General features: G+C 40.8%; 1 protein-coding gene across 1 annotated transcript in view; it reads left to right on the top strand.

Annotated features, from left to right (window-relative positions):
• PCNX2 (pecanex 2) overlaps nucleotides 1-18,945 on the top strand; it is a 136,322-nt gene that overhangs the window by 11,478 nt on the left and 105,899 nt on the right. The window contains exons 5-8 of the mRNA XM_026053390.1: nucleotides 129-1,412; nucleotides 9,398-9,545; nucleotides 9,714-9,859; nucleotides 11,218-11,311. Coding sequence (XP_025909175.1) covers nucleotides 129-1,412; nucleotides 9,398-9,545; nucleotides 9,714-9,859; nucleotides 11,218-11,311 — 1,672 coding nt within the window. The remainder of the gene's footprint in view (nucleotides 1-128; nucleotides 1,413-9,397; nucleotides 9,546-9,713; nucleotides 9,860-11,217; nucleotides 11,312-18,945) is intronic.

The following is an 18,945-nucleotide window of genomic DNA, read 5'->3' as shown; positions in this document are numbered from 1 at the left end:
TGCACTCATCTACTTTGTGCTTTCTTTGTTCTGCTTTCTTAAGGGTGTTTGCTAGCTAAATATTGTAGTTCAGTAATATACAATGTTCTCATTTCTAATGAGGCCTAATTCCTGTGTGTCTTTGTTAGGGATTACAGTGTTACAAGACCAGACTGCACTACCAATTTCATCTACCTCACCCTGTATCGAAGCAGATATATTACCTGTTTCTACAACCTCTGCTTCAGGTTCCACCACATCAGCAATAGTGGCAAAACCAGCTGCTATGGAAACATTTTCTGGTAATGGAATAAATGAAAAAGGAGAGAAGGGACAGTCACCTGGACAGCATGGATCACAAGATATTCTTGTGGACAGGGATGTAGTTAAAAACTTCTCCAGTGTTTCTCCATCACAGGGTGACATTTTAAGGACTGGAGTTTCTTTGGAGCCATGGGACAGTGAAAGTTCAGTTATTTCAGACCACCTGAGTAACCCAAGAAGTTACAAAAGAGAGAAGTTGCCAGATGGATCCCCCCAGGCAAGCTTTRCTAGCAACTGTCCCCATTGCAATGCCATTGCAACCAGAAATTCTGACCACCTTGAAGATTCCTTTAATGCTGATAATACTAATGAGGACCTTGACTGCTCAGACAGTGAGACTGCTGTTGCTGTTGTTGACAACTCTCTTCCTGGAGACCAGCTATGTGAACCCATTAAAATAGTTATCACCATGAGCAGTGCACCAGACACCCTCAGTGACATAGCAGGCTCTGTCCGGCTAAGGGCTCCGGGCATGGAGAGGTCAAGCTCTAGCATCATTACAGTAGATCAGCAGAGCCAACAAACTAATGAACAGCTCAGAATTCCTGTTATAACATTTGATTTGTCTGATGACAGTAAAGGTAAGACTTGTCCAGAAGTCAGCGGAAGTGAAAGAACTCCAGAAGCTTTAAAGGCAGAGTTCTCATCCAACCAGTGTTCTGGCTATGAATCTGGTGATCCAGACAATGCAGAGAAGGAGCACAGCAATCCAGCAAATACTCCTTTGGAAACTAATACCCATTCAGATCCCCAGGACGAGAATCCTTCTGAAAATATGCAGGTCATGACTTTTGTCTCTAAAGAGGATCAACAGAACCTAGATCCCCAGTCCTGTAGAAGTGCGCATGAAAAGAGGCACGTTCGGGTGCTGAGTGTTGACAGTGGGACAGAYGTACTTTTAAGTAAGAATTTCATAGAGGTACCTGACAAAGAAAAGACCTTGCCCACTTCTAAATCAGATCTGGAAGCTAAGGAAGGGCAGATGCCCAATGAATCTAACTTCCTAGAGTTTGTCTCTCTCTTGGAGTCCATTAATACCTCAAAAACGAAGACATCCAATCAATCCACTGTCAAAATGGAGAACACGAAAGAAAATGGCCCTGCTGGAGGTACRATGCCTGGTTTACAACCCTTAGAGTAAGCATGTTGGGGCGAATTATTTATGGCAGCTTAATCTTGTTTGCAGTAGGGCAAATTCTAAGGGGAGAACTTTATTCAAAGGGCCAGGGAAAGGCTGGGTTGGGTAGAACAAGAACTTTTAGTGAAACAGTGTACAGCTTTTTKAATATTTTTAGTTTTTAAACTCCTTGCAAAAATCTTATGGTGAACCTAGTGAGAGTCCAGTAGCTGACTAATAATTCATACTAGTTTGCATTTGACAGGCCTGGCTTGTTGGCGTATTGAAAAAAAAATCTTAGGAAAATCAGTGTTGCGCAGCATTTGCCCTTGCCCATCTTACCAGCTGCACGTTGAGCCCTGCCATGTGTTTGCATGTATTTAAAAAGCTAGAATTGTCATTGGTGATAGTTTAACTCGAAACACGCATGTGCAGGGATAAACATGCACAAACGAATTCTTGATTTCCAGACAGTTGTGATTGGTTTAGAAAAAAAATCAAAAATTTGTTCTCAGTAGGTGAGAGTTTTGACTTATCTAGTTGCTTAAAGTGAAAATATATGTTTTAAAAATAAAAGTCTGGGAGTGGTTTTCAGTGAAGACCTATGGTATTTTGATGTGAGATGATATCTTTTCTTGTAAGATTCCATTTAATTGAAAGGACTTTACAATTTAAGAAAAGCTCAAGCAGCTCAAGCTTAAGAACATATACCTGCAATTTATGACATTTTTGTAGATAGGCCTGCTCTAATTTGCATTGTTCTTGCTGTCATGTCTACTAATTCTCTTCACCTCTGCCTTCTTGCTGTTATTAAGGAATATTGTTTGTAATTGCTTTATCAGCTCTAGGTGGTCAGGAACTGTTCCTTGAAGATGGGAGGTAACTTATAGAAGGTGTATAGAATGCCAGAAAACTTGCCAAGTATTGATGCAATTTTCTATTCCAGAAGATGTGGGCAAAAGTCAAATACCACAACACACGTCTTCCTCTTCCCCAAAATTTTACCTGTCTACCTTAAATTCTATGATCAGTTGTTCTTTTCTAACATATATTCTSAAAGAACTTAAGAGGAAGGGATCTAAATGACCTATTTTCCATTGATCATAATGAACTTAGTGGAGCTCAGCAGAACTGCTTCACTCTTGTTCTGGAATTGTATCCCGTTTCAAGGATAGGCTGTAGGGAAGCTCTTCTTCTCTGGCTACTTCTCATTGTACCAAAAAAACCCCAAACAAATGAAAAAAAAAAATCACTGACTTTAACTTTTCTTTTTAAAGGCTACAGATTTTAAAGAAGCTCACATTTTTACCTTATTAAGAAAAACTAGGTGCATATTTTTGTTTTCCCAGTAGATTTTGTTTTCCCATTTGACTTTGATGCTTCCTTTCCTCATTCTTTGTTCCAGACTGTCCCATCAGATTGACTACATACTTGTCTTGCTCCATCTTTCACTTATCTTTATTTTTCCTTCCATGTTATATTTGTAGTTTTGTGCTTTCTCTTCTCTCCTTTTCCATGTAGCCACACTCTCTGTTGTGCTCCTTGCTTCCCTGCTTGCATTCCTTCTCATAATACTTCTCTCTTGCCCTTCCTTAGCAGCCYGCACTGCTGCTTTTCTAGTCTTTTCCTGCTCTCCTTAGCTTCCCTACAGCTTGTATTCAGTTCTCCTCTGCTTCTCTTCCTCTCCATGCCCTAGCCGAATTGTCCTTCTCCTCATCTTCCTGCCTCCCTTCTGATCTGTCGGTCTGGTCCTTCCCGCCCCTGCTCTTCAGGCCGCTAGTTCTGCAGGGCAGTTCCTCCTTGTGTGYTCTCCAGTTTACCCGTGTGCCTGGCTCCAGGCTGGGCAGCGTGGCTTCCTGATGCTCATGCCGAGCACTCCTTTGACTGGGGCCTCAGCTGATCCACTGCTGAGYAGCTGCCCCTCTCATGGAGCCCCCTTCCATGGGTCCTGTGTCCCATGGAAAGAGCTGCATCCCGGCCCTCCCCGTGCAACCAAGCAAGAGTTCTGGCATGTATGTGAGGAGTGGGCTGTCTTGGTTGCTCCTCAACCATAACAAAAAGTATTTTCGCAAGAACTTGGCTTCTGTGTGGTGAGTTAGCTGAAGAAGATAGGTGCCTAGCTGAAGTGATAACATTCCAGAGKTAAATAAAAAAAAGCATAGCTAATCTACAAATGGGTTTCAGAGAAGTACTCATGTGAAAGTGAAAGACTAACAGCGTAAAGAAAAAGGATCAAATGACCAGAATAAATCAGATAAAATCATAGACTCCACACACTCTCCACCTTCCAGGTATCTTTAATGTGTGTGTAGCCATTAGGTTGTAGATCTAGCAAAGCCAGTTCTTGTTACCCAAATCCTTGATCTTCAGGAAATAGGAGGATTCTGATTCTTTCCTCAAACCAATGTGTTACTTTAAGCGATGAGGACTSAATTCCTATTTGTAAGTCTGTATGACTAGTGAAGTGAAGCTGCAGGTGGACATTGCTGAGCTGTCCTACTTGTTCTTAGGGTGGGCTGAGCTGATGCTGGTCCAGCCTGTGTTGTCCTAGGAAAGAGCAGGGCCAGGAAAACCGAAGCATTCAGGAACGTGAACAGAAGCTGAGGCTTCTGTTGCTGCCTAGTGTCTCCTAGAGCTCGTCCTTCTGGTGCTGTGGGAAAAAGGGGATTGAACTGGAACTCTTTTAAGCTGGAGAGAGGTAGTTCAAAGGCAGTTATTTTTAAAAGCAAGTAGACTTAATTTTCCAGTCAAGTCAGAATGTGCTGCTTGCTAAAATAAATTACTGTCATTACTGGCTGCTTCTCCAAAGTAGGGCTTCATTTTAGGAATGAGAAAAACCTCTAATTTGTTTACAGTCTTGCAATTACAAATCTACTTTAACACAATAGCTTTTTAGAACAAATCTGAATAAATATTATTCCCACATCAAAGTGATAGTTAAAAAAAAAATAGTTTAAAAAAAAAAAAAACTAGGGTGCATATATGGGGAATATAAGCAAGTCAAGGTTGTGCCAAGGGTTTTGAGGGTGGAGGGTGTTTGTGTTTGTTTCTTGTTCTTTTAACCTTGCAAACCACTTAATTGGCAAAGGCTAATAATAGGTGTCTGGTCCAAAGGAGCATGAGGTGCCTGGCATGGGGGCGTATCCCAGGAAATGTGAGAAACTTGGCAAATTCCTGGAAAGCTAAATGTTCAGAGGTGCCTGTGAGCAAGCTGCTCGTATGTGGAATTTGGAGAAGGCGGCRAAACTGGCTAATCAGAGCAGGCTGGAAAGTGAGTGAACGTCAGAGCCCATTCCTTCACACGCTTGGGAATTGTGTGGAAGCAGCAGATAGGTTSTCTTGACCACAGAAGCTCAAATTTGCCGGTAGACAGCGCAGTGAAGGGCAAAACAAGGAAATTAAAGCCTTGCTTAACCCCACCAAGGTTGCCAGATTTAATGTGTTAAAATATGGTACATAAAAAAGCTGCCTAAGAGCTGTTCTGTCGCCACGCTGTCACTTCTGAATCGTGAGAAAGCACCGCTGACACTACTACTAAAAATGAGTTCCAGGCCAGTTTTGAATCAAACTTTCACCGCCCATGTAATGAAAGCCTGTCAAAGGGCAGCTGCAAATTTTATTCAGTTTGAGATGCCTAGAGAAAGCCAGGCTCATTGCTGTGTGTTTTTGGATTCTCTACCATATCTGCAGCTGAACCTGCAGCTAAACCTCAGGTTTGTGCTGGGCACAGGCTTGTGTGCGGTCTCTTCTGACCCAGGTGACCTGGAATCTAGGACAGATAATGTTATCACCTGGGGAGCAAAACCAGTCATGGGAGGGCTGGGGAGCTGTGCRGAGGGACAGACACCAGGACTGCCTGGCCTGAATTTAGATGTTTTGCAGGCTCTTTTTAGAGAAGGTACTCATCATTCTGGGCAGTGCACAAACCGCAACCTTGAGAGAGTTCTTCTGCATCCCAGCAATTATCCTTTTCCTATAAAAAGCTGAGGCATACTTGGATGGATATTTTTAGATTCTTCTTCCCCCTAGATGTGAGAAACAGCTATAGCTTGTCATATAGCAGCGAGGGAGAGGGGTCTTGTGCATTGAGTCACCTATCCTAACAACAGCAGTGGTGTGAGGCAGCAGCACGGGAGTTAGCTGCTGAGCAGCCAGCGCCTTCAGCACAAAACCCTGCCAAGTGTCTGTCCCCTCTCTCTCCAGCTACCAGAGGAGATCTATGTGGCATTTGATGAGCCCCTCTGGATGGAGGAAAAGGAGATGAAGAACTCAGGTTTCATTGAGTGGTGAATCTGGTGTTCAGTGTATCAACGTTGATAGGCTAAGATTTTAAAATTTCAGTCTTTAAATCAAAGAGAGTATAATATGTTAAAAGGCAGGCAGTGATCTGTCAAGAAACTATGAGGGTATTTCAGAGGTTTGTGTTCTGACCAGTTGAATGATTAGACTACTTACCTGTGAGCTCAGAAACCTTGATTTTGCTTCCAGGGCATAAATRGATTATTTTGAGCAAGTCACTTCTGTGCTCCAGTTTCCCTATCCTTTTGCAGCTGGGATCACAAGTGTTTCCTGCTGCTTCAGGATCAGGGTTCAGCTCCAAGGTRCTTTGTCAGTGCTCATGCTGAGCTTCCACAGCAGCTCCTGCTCTGTGTCAGGTGTCCTGGGGCTGCTCTCTTCTGGTGGCTGCCCAGCTTCAGTGTCACCTTTTCTTTTAAATGATTTAAGGAATAATGCATGATTTTGGGCTGTGGATAAAGTGTTTGAGTTAGATGTTTCTGCTGAAACAATCAGTGCCTAAAGGGTTAGGACTGTCAACCCACTGGCAGGTTTGTGGTCCTGTATTCCCCAGAAATATGAATGAGACAGTACATTCCTCTTAAAGTTACTGTTTCATGTAAAGTTTCATTTTGTCATGTGACAAGTGTTAAGAGATTTGAAATCAGTTGTGTCCACAGCCAACCAGGCAAAAATATATTTTATAAAGAAACTTTCTATTTAGGAACAAAGTTTTGTGGAAAGAGTAGATTCTGCAACAGGCAATTAAAGAACAGAAGAGACTCGGGCTTAATTAGCTCAGTTCTGCTTGACCAGATTTCAAACCGGATGGCATTTGAAATGGTGACAACAGTGACATTTTACCTTACAAGAATGAATTGTGGAGACTGGGGAACGGATGCGCACATCCAGGCCTCAGGAGAAAGCCTGGCAGGCTCTAGAGAAAGAATATGAAGTGGAAAAGATTTGGAGAAATGTCACAGTTCAATAAGAATTCATGATAATTACTTAATAAAATATGGTGACTTTGAAGTTGGGATAATTAGCTGCTAGGATTGTGATTATTGTGTGTGCAAAGGCTGCTTCATTTAAACTGTAAAACCTCTTCCAGCCTTATCCTGGTTGGACCAAAGGTATGTTATGGTATGTGGTGTCCTAAATCATATCAGAATGCTTTTAGAGGAGGTGGAGCTCAAAATGTTTACGGGRCACAGGGCGGCATCCAGCTGGGTTTGGAAGACCTCCAGAGAAGGAGACTCCACAGCCTCTCTGGGCAGCCTGTGCCAGGCTTTGTCACCCTCACTGTTATGAAATTTTTCCTTAAGTTCCTGTGAAACTTCTGGTGCTTCAGTTTGTGGCTGTTTCCTCTAGTCCTACCAGTGGTAGTTTCACCAAACAGATTTCAGTCTGTAATGTGTAATTCCCATATAAATTACCTAAATAAATTCCCTAAGCCCCAGCGTGTGTGTGTGTGTGWGWGAGAGGTTTGTGCTGCCCAGCTGTGCTGCATCAGCGGTGCGTGGAGCCGGGATCCTCASTACTAGCTCTGGCAAAGGCCACTGTGGCGGTGCAGATGAACTGGTGTACGGTGCCTTTCCTCTGCCTTTCCTCCTTCCCGGGAACTCAGGGCTGGGCTCTGCCAGTGTGATTTTCATTCAAGGAGGGTTTTGCTGATGTAGAGCTCATTACGCACGCTGACAGAGTGCTTGCAGTCTAGACATTTCTATCTCCATTCCACTTAAAAGGAAATGACTAAGGTGCAGGAAAACCTGTCACGCATCCCTCGTGTCCTGACTTCGCCGTGCCGGGAGTGCTCCTGGCCGTTGTGCTGTCCGATTGGCATGTGAAACCTGTAAGAAGCAGGGCTACTTGAGTTGTTATAATTATTATGGCTCTTAACCACTGCAGGGGAAAGAAGGCTGAGCAGCTTGCGGCTTGGAGTGGAAAAGAGGCTTCTTTCTTTAAAGCCACTAAATCACCTTTAAAAAAAATCTTTTTAATTGTTCTAGCCCTWGAGCCAGTTTTAGGCAATGAGGGACCAATTAGATTATTAAAATGAAAATTTCTGATCACTATCAATGATGTTAGTGCTTAAACAGCCCAAGTCTTAATCATAATCATCAAGAGATGGTTATGATTAGGTGTCTACAGCTCCTTCAGGTAAACTTCCTTCAGGTGGTTGCATGATTATGGGCATGCTTCAGTAATACCACAGATAAATAAGGCAAAGTTTCTGCTTAAAATGGAGTTAAAATTTTTAATTAGGAAAGAAGAAAAACATCACCCACTTGCATGCTTCTTAAGTAGGAGAGAGTAGATCTGGAACACCTATAGAATTTTATGTCTGTGTATAACAGAGAATAGTTCTCTTGAACAAACTTATGATTATTATTGCACAAGAAATCAAAATCCATGATTGTCATCTGCAGAAAGAGAGCAAGAGCGTGAGGGCATTGCCAGGGCTGTAGAAATACCTTCTCACGGCAGCAGAGGGAAGGCTGCTGTTTCAGGCAAAGGCTGCACGGTGTCTTTAGTGGCCACCTTGTCCTGCTTCTGGCTATTGGGTGTCTGCTTAGAGCCTGGGGCTCTCGTGAGGTTCTTCAGCTTTGGTGCTGCTCCTTGCCCTTTATGTTAGTGCTCAGARCTGCTGGGACAAGGTGCCGTGACACAATTATAATTCTTCTTRGGCATTTTTGTGGGGTTATTTTTTTCAAAAACTCAATTGTTTTCTCCAGAATCAAAATTTTTCACTAGATTTTTTTTTCCCCCGAAGAATAAGTGTGTCTACAGTGAACACTGGTTCCATGGCAAGACTAAGGCATTTGTGTGAGTGCCCGGGGTTTTAGGATGTTAGAGGGATGTGTCCTGTGAACTGAGGCTGGCAGAGAAACGGCTTAACTCATGGAGGTAGGTTTGTTTGCAGAAGCTGCTCTGTGCATCCAAAAGCTTGTTTGTTTTTTTCAGTGACGTCAGTTGGCCTAACGAAAGATGTGATGTCTTGGTATGAGCAGAGAGCCTGTTTTCCTGTTTTATCCTTAGACCATCTTAGCCATGACAACACAATTTCCCGACCCCTGCAAGTTGGGGTGATTCCATTTCTGAGGTGCTTACACAGCCAGGAGGCAGGTAGCCCGAGGCAATCCATTGCCATGGGCCTCGCTCAGTGCAAGATGCTGCATGGGCTCGCTGCAGCGTTCCTGTCAGGCGCCACAAAATCCAACTTCTCTCACTTTAAAGCATAAATTTTGGTGGCTGCTTATGGTGGTGATGAAACCACCACTGCTCTAGGTGTGCTCTCAAATCCTAATGGGTAACTTTTTCTGCTTACAGTCAAAGCAAGGTTGCCAAATATTTCCTGTTCAGGCTAGGGAAGCAACTTCCTGGAAGTTAAAGTACAGGGATCACTTTCCTCTGGACTAACAGAAAAGCCTGATTGCCTCTCATTTATCCTTTGCTCTGTTGTCTCTTCCTTTCACACAGCCTTTCTAAGTCGTAATACCTCCTTAKACAGGTGTATCAAGCTGTATATCATACTATGATTATATTGCTGAAGTCATTTTAATGTTTTTTTGTAGAATGATTAATTGTTGCAGTGTTTAGCTTTCCTCATTAAAATGTTCTTGTTCTGATGTTAATGAACAAAGCTCTTGATGTCACAGTCGTCTGTGCAGAGTGGCTCGACTTCACTGCCCTGTTTTCCAGATAGCCAGACGACAGAGAGAAAAGAAGAAATTGTGGGAACAGAAAAACACTGTGACCAACTTCCTAAGCAGGAAAGATCAGATGTGCAAAGCCAAGATCATGCTAATACTAGTCCGGTACTACCAGAGCCTGCCAAATTTACAGCACTGTAAGCCTAGTTTATTTTACGATTTTGTACTTCAAAGATGTGATGTAAACTGTTTTGTTTTATTGGGTAGAAATGACATAAACTTTTAATTAACCTCTCTTTCTTTTTGTCTTATTGAGAACAAGAAAAAAGTTCCTCATAGTAGTTTTGAAACATTTTTGTGTCAAGTTACCAGGGCAGCAGGCAAAGGCAGATTATCTACCGGGTAACTTCTCAGCAAGATAGTTCTGTCTTGCAAGTAATAAGTGGACCCGAGGCATCTGTACAAGATGAGCTCTCCGTGGATGCCATGCATGTGTTCATAGATGAAAATGGTGAGTTTCTGCAGTTGGAATAATTACAATGTGTGAAGAAATTCCTAAGTAAATCGTAGACTCCTTATAATGATATTTCTATTCCTGTCTGTTACTGATGGTAACAGTCTGCTCAGTTCTGTATTCAGTCTGTTACTGATGGTAACAGACATGTTTCATGTGTACATGGACAAAACCAGCTCAGCAGCTTCAAGTCACATCACAAACAACCCAAGAGTTCAAAGTACAACAGGAACCATCTCACACCTGAGGTCTGCACCATCCCATGTCTGTCAGCAGACYGATCCACCTTCCACACATTATCTTTAAGGAATGCAGATTTAGGCATGACTTTGCTGAAGAACCCATAGCACATTTTGTCTGATGAGCAATTATGCTTGAGATTGTTAGGTAAAATATTCCTGTTTTAGGCTGCTGTGTTCTTCAGCTGTGTGGTGCTGGCTCACACTGAGAACTGTCCCTGATAACACTGGGGTTGCTCTYGTTCAGAATCACGCTCTGCTACCTCTCTCAAGAGAATTAATGAGTGAACTAGAGTGTCTCAGTGCCCGGGCCTGGAACGCCCACAGCTGCTCCACAGCTATTACCAGAGCTCGGAGCTGTGGTAGTTTGTGTGAACTCCCTGTAGCGCCTTGGGAGCTGCAGGCCAAATACCTCTGAAAGGCAGCAGCCCCCAAAGCCTCATTTCCCTTAAAGCTGCCCTCAAAAGCAGTGTGGAAAGAGYCCAGCAGTAGCTGTGTCTGTGCCCCCACAGGTGTTTTCTGCTCTGCCCTTTCCTGCTGGCCCTGCAGCTCCTGGTGTGCCGGGGGGCCGGGAGCAGCTAAGGCAGCGCAATGGCTCGGCGAGCAGCGCGCTGTTCTCTCGGTSGGCAGGGGTGGCCTGCACTTCTTCCACTTTGCACTTCCCCTTTCACTGCTTTGCTCTTCCCGGCCTCACTTCTACAAAGTGAAAGGAAAATCTTAATAGTTTTGCATTTTGCACTAAACTTATATTGATAGATGGGCTTTYCATCTGTTTCACATACCTGTTAGTGACTGTGGGGTACATAAGCCTGTAGCAAATTGGTTTCTTTGAGTCCCCATTTGAGTAAGATTCCCTTTCTTTGCTCTCATGGACTCTCATGCCCTTTCCTGAGAAAAGGCATCAGATTTTCAATATACTTTCAWCTTTCTGGTTTTATTTCTCTCAGATTTCCAATTGTTTGAGACTTAATTTGCTTTCTGGATTTTTAAAACAAGCTTCCGAAATGACATCTGCATATATTAATATTTGTGACTAATATACATTTTTGATGAATTTTATATGTAAAACATATGATCACATCACATAAATGATTTCTTTCTCTATATGTTCTAAAGGGGAAATTAGATCCTGTTATTTAAAGGCTGGCTGTCAGAAGGAAGGAGGTTTTCGCCATCAGCTGTCAAACTGTGGTTGTATTTCAAATGCTCAGTAAGTAAGCCCTTATTTTTAAATATGCTAACGTTGCCATGGCTGGAAGCTGTGAGGCTGATTGTAGGTGTGAAAGATGCATGAAAGAGGAGTACTGGAGAATAAATGTGTTAATCTATTTTAGAGAAATCAAAGCATGATTTTTTGTTCTGTGCTAAAATGCTGACTGCCTTTGGAGAATATTGATACGGAAGAGTGAGAAAGCAGAATTAGCCAGTTTGTGTTCATTGTTTTCTAGGAATAGCCAAATTCAATTGGAAAGATTAACAATGAAATTGCAAATAAAACTATGTAATTTGGGACTTTTTCCAATTTGTCCTTCAACCTTGTCTTCCTATTCATTTGGGTCTTTTATAGGTATTGGGTCTTTTAATGTAATCTTTTATAGATATTACTGTGATATCTTTTATCAGCCTTTGACTTTCACTGGAGACTTTTGAAGAGTTTGGGATGCATTAGGAACAGTGCTAACCTGTGAGGTGGAATGCCCAGAGACAGGAGAATACTGTTTTCTCTTGCATTCAAAGGACAGACCTTAAAAGAAAAAAAAAATGGAGTTTACCCCCAATAGAAATGTTCTGGGTTTCTTTAGCAAACTGAAAATGAAGGGTTTCAGCTGTGACCTAAAATTAGACACTTTGCTTTGAGTCTATTTAACTCTTGCAACTCTTTTGTTTCACCTTGTACAGAATATATGTTCCCTCTTTCTCCTTTCCCCCCATATAACTATGAACCAAATCTGTCCTAAAATCACAGTTTTGGGTCCCATGACATTTCTCAGTTAATTTTTCTTCTGCCAAAGAAGTRTAATTTCCATCTTATACAAGAAGTTCTTCTAAAGCTGCCTTTGTTAGATGCTCCTGCGACTTTTTTGACATGCTGTACTTTACCAGATCCTGCACTCTAGGAATGTGAATTATTTTTGTGGAGTCTACTAAAGGTTATTAACTAAAGCAGATTCAGATACTCTCTACTGCCATTTACATACATAMAGTTTCTAAAGATTTCACCTTTGTTAGGAAACTGAGAGCACAGTAACAGTTCACACTGTGGAACAGAGCAGGTCAGCCAAGATGGCTATTAGTGGGTTCCCAGAGTGTTTTTGTTTAGAAGGCTRTGGGGAGGCAGGACACAAGCTTTTCTAAGAACAGAGCAGCGTGAAGGAAAGTACAAAATGGAGAGTTCCCATGGAAAACAAGGAAGCAGGATCAGGAAGCATGAAGTGTGCCCAAAATTACTTTTTTGCAAGGGCAGTTTGTAATGTGATTAGGCCAGTTGGATTACATAAAGCTGTTGGTTCAATCACCAATTACTGCTAATTATGCATAGATTGGATGGTGGCATGAGAAGAATTTTCTTTGTTTCTTTTTCCTTACCCCTTTCCCACGTGCAGGCACACACAGCGCACAAGTCAAGTCGTTTCTTTTGCCCATGATTAAAGTTAAGCCAAGTAGTCCCAATTATTAAGTAATAATACTTGATTATCACAAATGAAATGTGAATAAATAAAACAAAGCACAAGGCGTAATCAATAACTGCCTCAATCATAATCTCATCCGTCTCAACAGAGAYGATTCCTTAGAGCTGCACTTTGCTCTGATGGAGCTGTTCAGCATTAGGTAGGTTAAGATCACAGTGTACGAGTCGTGTTTTATGGTGCGTTGTGAAGGGTTGTGTTACTTATATATCCCATAAGTTTGTCTGCTGTTGTGTTCTCTGTTGGATATGGAGCCCATATCTACAGGAGATGCTGCTCCTGTGAAAAGGCATTAGAAAACAGGCATGCAAAGCATCTTGAGAAGTGGTGAGCCTATTTCCCAACCCCAGCACAAAGCCAGCTGAGGAGATGAGGGCTCAGAGACTTCYTCTTTGTGAGTACTTGGGGCGGTGCAGAAGCCAACGCATGCTCATGTCCGTCCCCTTTGGTGAACCACCCAAACTGCACTGCAGGAGTTCAAAGGATGCAGGAGAAAAATGGCTGGACAAAAGAGGTGACAAGCTTTTGGTGAGAGAGGTGGAGTTTTGAGCTGAAGAAAGCTCAAATTTCAGAAAGTAGGAAGAGCCAAGTCTGTGGAGAATAGCTAACCTGGATCTGTATGAATAAGTGGATAGGCTTCTGCAACACTTTTAGCAGTCAAACTTTATTTATAGTATTAAGATGAAGCTTGCTCCCAAARGGAAAATGTCAAACTGAGTTGCGCCGGTGGAGTAGTTCCATGCATGTGCATGGACCGTACTCTGAGGTCTTGTCTGCAGTAGGAAAATCATGGGATTTTGCCCCAGGCCAGGGGATGTCAAGAGGACTCTCATTTGGGGAATTTTTCACGTGAGAAGCAGCAGATCAGAGGTGCTCACGTGCTTGGAGCTGCAGCTCTTCAAGGTAGCAGAGGCATTTGGGAAGGAGGAAGGAATTTTGACTGGGGAGGGTATGAACCCTGCCTAATTTGTCGAGAATAGCCAAAGTGGCTTATGAACTAGCCAAAGGTAAATATTTTTCAAGTAAGTGAGGTGAAACTCATGAAAGAGTTTAAATTGATGGAATATTTAAATGTTATTTAAAAGAAGCCATTAAAGACAGCCTTGAGGCAGACTACTGATTAAGATTCTTAAATTCAAATTATAACTCTCAATTCCTGTCTGTGGAGTGTTACTATTGTCTGCTGCAGTAGAGAAGTCTTAATTTCTGTTGTGAAATGCCAGACTGGTTGTTAGGAACTGAATCTACAGTAGTATTTCTATGGCCTTATAGATAATAACCTAATCTTTTTGGCATGACTTCTGTAAATCTACTGCTCACAAATAATATCAGAGTCTTAACAATGTCACTGTGTCACACAAATGATACTGTGTTGTGACTTTTTTGTCTCTGCTGTTGTGTGCTTGTGCTCTTTCTTGTTTTCAAAGGCTCGGTGAACAATCTGAGAGAGTGAGTGGCAATGGTCTTCACAGGATTTTTCCCATTATTGCCTTATTAATCATTTCTAGCATCATCCCTTAGTTCTGCCAGGGCTTATGGAAAGTTAGAAGTGTTTTCAGGCGTCACCGTGTTTCTGCTCACGAAAACAGTTCAGCTCTTTTAGTATTTCAAAACTCGAGTTAATTTTTGGGTGATGGATGAGTGATCCAAAGTACATCAATACACACTAGCACATCTCTAGCCATACGAAGTGAAAAAGGTGTGAGTTAAAGTATTGTCAGAGACAATTATTTTCGAAGTTGGAACAATTTGATGTTGTGAAATACTTTACCTGCTACTGACACCTTTCTATCTGACAGTCTGTGACAGAAGGCAGACATTTCCCAGGAATTTCTTTAATTACTTTGAATTAAATAGGTGAGTCAGTTATAATAAGCAGGAAAAGCGGGAAATGTGATCTATCGTATTATTTAGGTGTTACAAAGAAAGTAGCCTGTAAATGTCAAAGAAAGCTTAAACCTCTGAAAATACAGAAATTGTAATTAATTGCAATTAATTGATTAACAATTAATAATAAATCAATAAGTAATAATCAATAATTTATGGTTCCCTAGATGTAATAATAATTGAACAATAATTAATGGTTCCCTAGAATCCCTAAGAAATAATAATTAATCAATAATTAATGATTCCCTAGAAGAGATGCTAAAAGGGCCATAAAGTGTGTATAAGTGTCAATGTATATATTCTACAGGAACTGTGTGTTCTGTATATACTTACTAAATCAAGCTAAAATATCTTCAGATGTGTTTCATTGCATTACTAAGCATGCTCTCTTTTCATATTGAGGTATCAAACAGTTTAAGCAATGTTTCATATTCTTGTTTGGAAAGTCAAGCCACGCCTAATGTAAAAGGAAAACAAGGGTCAATATTTTTAACCCTGAGTAACAGACTTTCCTTAGTGGATGTTTGAAATATGGCCCTTTAAGGAGTCCTTTGAGATTTATTAAGAGATTGATCTGTAGGGAAGCTATTGCCTTCTGGCTTCACTTCAGTGAAGAGCTCCATTTAATTAATGAAAACCATTGTGGTTTATTCTCCCAAGTGCCTGAGTCTAAAGACTATAAAATTTGGTCACTGAAAAGGATTGGTCAAGTATTCAGTGAGCGGGGCGGTCGTTTCAGGTTTCAGGAATGGAATTCAGAACTGTTTCCATACGTGCACTCTTATGTTGCAAAAGACAACAAAATGTAAATTTGCAATAAGCTTTGGGTTACTATTATCACACAGTTTATTTTGATAGTTTGTATGCAGTTCTGCTGCTACCAGAAACATATTCCAATTTTCTCTGTGTGTAAAATTGTATCCTTAGTAATGAAAGGAATAAATGCTTGGAGAAGGGAACACAGCATCCCATATCAAAATATAATTTTGTTAAATAACTGGCTAGACATGCATGATAATCACAGAAGCAGTCTAAAGATTATCTACTCAGATTACCTGTTCTTTCTGCTATATCATTTCAAATAATTCTGTAAATTTTCCCACGTTTAAAAAAACAAACAAAAAACTATCTTGAATTTCCATATTATTGTAAGAGCCTCAAGCAGTTCCCAGGCAAGGTACCATGATGGCCCTATAAAACTCAAATACTTTCTTTCCTTCATAAGTTTTATTGTTGATTATGATAGTGGTTTTTATTTCACCATAACATTTTGACAGCTAATGTGAATGAATGTATTTTTGATAAGGGCTGGATTCATTTGCAAAAAAGACTTTTCCCATGCTCGGATGTGTTGCAGTCCATCTCTGGCATGTCCATGGGAACTGAGATCTGAAATGAGGACAGGTAATTAAACATCCTTGAGGAGCCTGCCWACGTAGGGTCGTGCTAGATGCTTGTTAATACTTAAGGCTCAGTGAGCATCCTTGTGTTTGTTTCCATTAAAAGCATAGAGCTTCTTGGTGTGTAGGCATAGGTACATGCTATGGTTAATGGCACTTCCAAATATATGTAAGGTGGCCCACAAACAAAAGCCTTTTGTGGTTTTGTCCTTGTGAACCCAGGAATGATTTCTGTGCAGCTGAACAACTGCRATGGTAGCTCCGAGGCAGGATGCTCTCGTGGATTTTTTCTGAAGTTGGAAAAAACTCAAGGCTACTTTGTGAGGACAAGCCAATTCTATCTGTCAAATCAAGTAGTAGATCTTCTAAAGGCAACTGAAATTGTGCTTTGTAGGCCTTTGAATATAAATGTTTTTTCTTTGGGAAACAATCTACGTTTTAGAGGATATGACTTACAAGAATACTGCCTGTATTCTCTAGCTTATTTCCTTCTCTCTCACAGTATTCAACTCCTGTGAAGGAAACAATTTTTGAGAACTCCCAAGTGTGTGCAAGATGCATCATTTTACACATGCATTGATTTTAAAGAGATAAAGAGAAATACAAAATATTTTTGTGTTTCTCAGCAAAGTGTCTGAAGTAACAGACCATCTGTGGCTGTAGTAATAGTCTTTTTGAATCATGACTGATAAAAATGTGGATAGTTCCACTTTTGATGCAGAAACGCTTGATTCATTCAGATGTATGTGTAGGTTCAAGTGGGAGATCTTTCGTTGTCATTTATCACTTGTCTGGCAACAGTCAGTAATAGCCATAAATTGCATGAGAAGACTGCTGTGTATAAGTAAAAGAAACTAGAGTTTAAGATAAATAGGTAAGACAAGCTGGAGGAATGTAAGTATGGCATGCAACTGAAAATCTGAGAACTGGAGCAGAGAAAATAGTTTGATTTACCCATCCCTGAGGAAAAAAAGATTCTTTGTATCTTAYGCACAAGAACCTCTTTCCTGCTTAAGTGATAAATGGGTTTTCATTTGGAGTCTATTGTAGTTTGTTGCATATGTTGAAGAAGTGTTTTGGTTTGGGTCTTCTACTTAATAATGTATCTATTTTAAAATTTATATAATAGTCTATAATAAAGTTGCATAGATATAATTATAGACATAAAATTATATGTTTTTAATTAGATATGTTTGTTTACACATTATAATACAATTTCTGCATTCTTATTGCACTAGCTATGGTTTTGGAGCTCTGAGCTTTTCTCTTTGTTAGATGAAGGCCCTGACACTACAGCCAGGCTTCTAAGAAGCCTTGTTATATTTTGATTTAAAATGCCTTCCAGTACATATAGAGAACTGTTCGGGGAAAAAAATCTTCTGCTTAATTTGTTTTGTCTGTTTGTTTTCATGAGATTTTTTTCAGCAACAGTAGGGCCAGAGGCTAAAATGAACTAATTGCAGCAAAATAGTGAATAACACGTCCTAAAAAATAATGTAAGCTACCTGCCAGCACAGCTTTTAAATGATGCAGAGTGATAGAGTTTCTGCCCTGGGCAAAGAGAGGAACTTCAACTCAGTGAGTTAATGTATTTGATTTACATTCAAATCCACGAGTAAGCTGCTTTCAGTGCTTTATGCTGTACGAAGGCATCTGTCTGAATGCCTTAGCAATACTGAATGTCTTCAGTGTAAATCCATTAATGCTTTAGTGTGCTCATCATTAGAAAAATTGCTAAACCCTCTAGGAGAAGAGAGGTTTTGTTTGTTAGTTTGTTTATTTTTTTCCAAATTGTGTTTTAAAGAAAATGCCRTATCACAAAAATATTTTTGTATTTCTCAGCRAAGTGTCTGAAGTAACAGACCATCTGTGGCTGTAGTAATAGGCTGCTGACTGATGATTTCGTAGGGTTGCTTGACGTGTTGTACAGTTCTGCAATAGAGCCGTTTTTAAAATAGATGCAATAAAAACTGTACAGTTCATTTTGAGATTCAGTGATTTAAGATGGACTGTTCACATTAAATGTGATTCTCCGTGAGCATGTCAATGTGCCTGTGTGTGTGCACACTGAAAAAGGTGGTGCCCGAATTCCAACAAAGCTATAGGTGTTTTCTTGTTGGCTCCCTGTATGCAAGAAGGAGCACTTTTGTTAGCTGATCCCTTCCTGGATATGTAGCTTTTATAACCTTGTTTTTAACCCTTTTCAATGCAACATGGGGAAGTGGGTGTTTTTGACAGRATAGGAGTCTGGGAGATCAGAGGCGGCTGCGGTGCCACACGATGGCAGCAAACTCCTGCTCCGCCACCAAAGCTGCTGTAGGCCTTCGCTTTAGGGACCTGCTGCTCTTCCTTCCCCCACCCTTCCCTGTGGAGAGCTCAAGAGGCTGCACTCGAAGACTCATAGAAGATAATGGAGCACTGGATGTTGTTATTACGYTAATTCGAGTAAAGCTGCATCTTCTCAAAATGCACCATCTTGTTTATCAGCTATTATGYTCTGTTTGCTTTTAAAGACATTAATATTTTTGTCTTTGCTCTAAAATGTTGTAGGCTTRTATGTCTTGTTAATTTAGATGCTTGCTGCCAAAATAAAAATATGAGCACAGAAAAATAAGGGTATAGAGAAGCAAGAAATAACCATGTAGATGCTATTCTTGCAATGCCAAAGTAAGGAGACAAGGGTGCCTCTCTGCCCTCATACTCCCTGCAACACTATTGATAGTTTCAGGGCTTTTCTTTCCATGTAAAATATCTACTTTAATGACTAAGCTTATTTTGAAATCCATTGCAAAACAGTGACCTGATACCCTTTTCTGTCTAGCATGTCAACAAATTAACACATCCAGTTATATTCCATTCTGTAAATTTGG

Source organism: Nothoprocta perdicaria, unplaced genomic scaffold, assembly GCF_003342845.1.
Source record: "Nothoprocta perdicaria isolate Ctin4 unplaced genomic scaffold, notPer1 scaffold_99, whole genome shotgun sequence".
In the NCBI taxonomy this organism is placed as follows: Eukaryota; Metazoa; Chordata; class Aves; order Tinamiformes; family Tinamidae; genus Nothoprocta; species Nothoprocta perdicaria.
The sequence above is the reverse complement of the archived record's forward strand: the minus strand, read 5'-3'. Positions and strand labels throughout refer to the sequence as shown.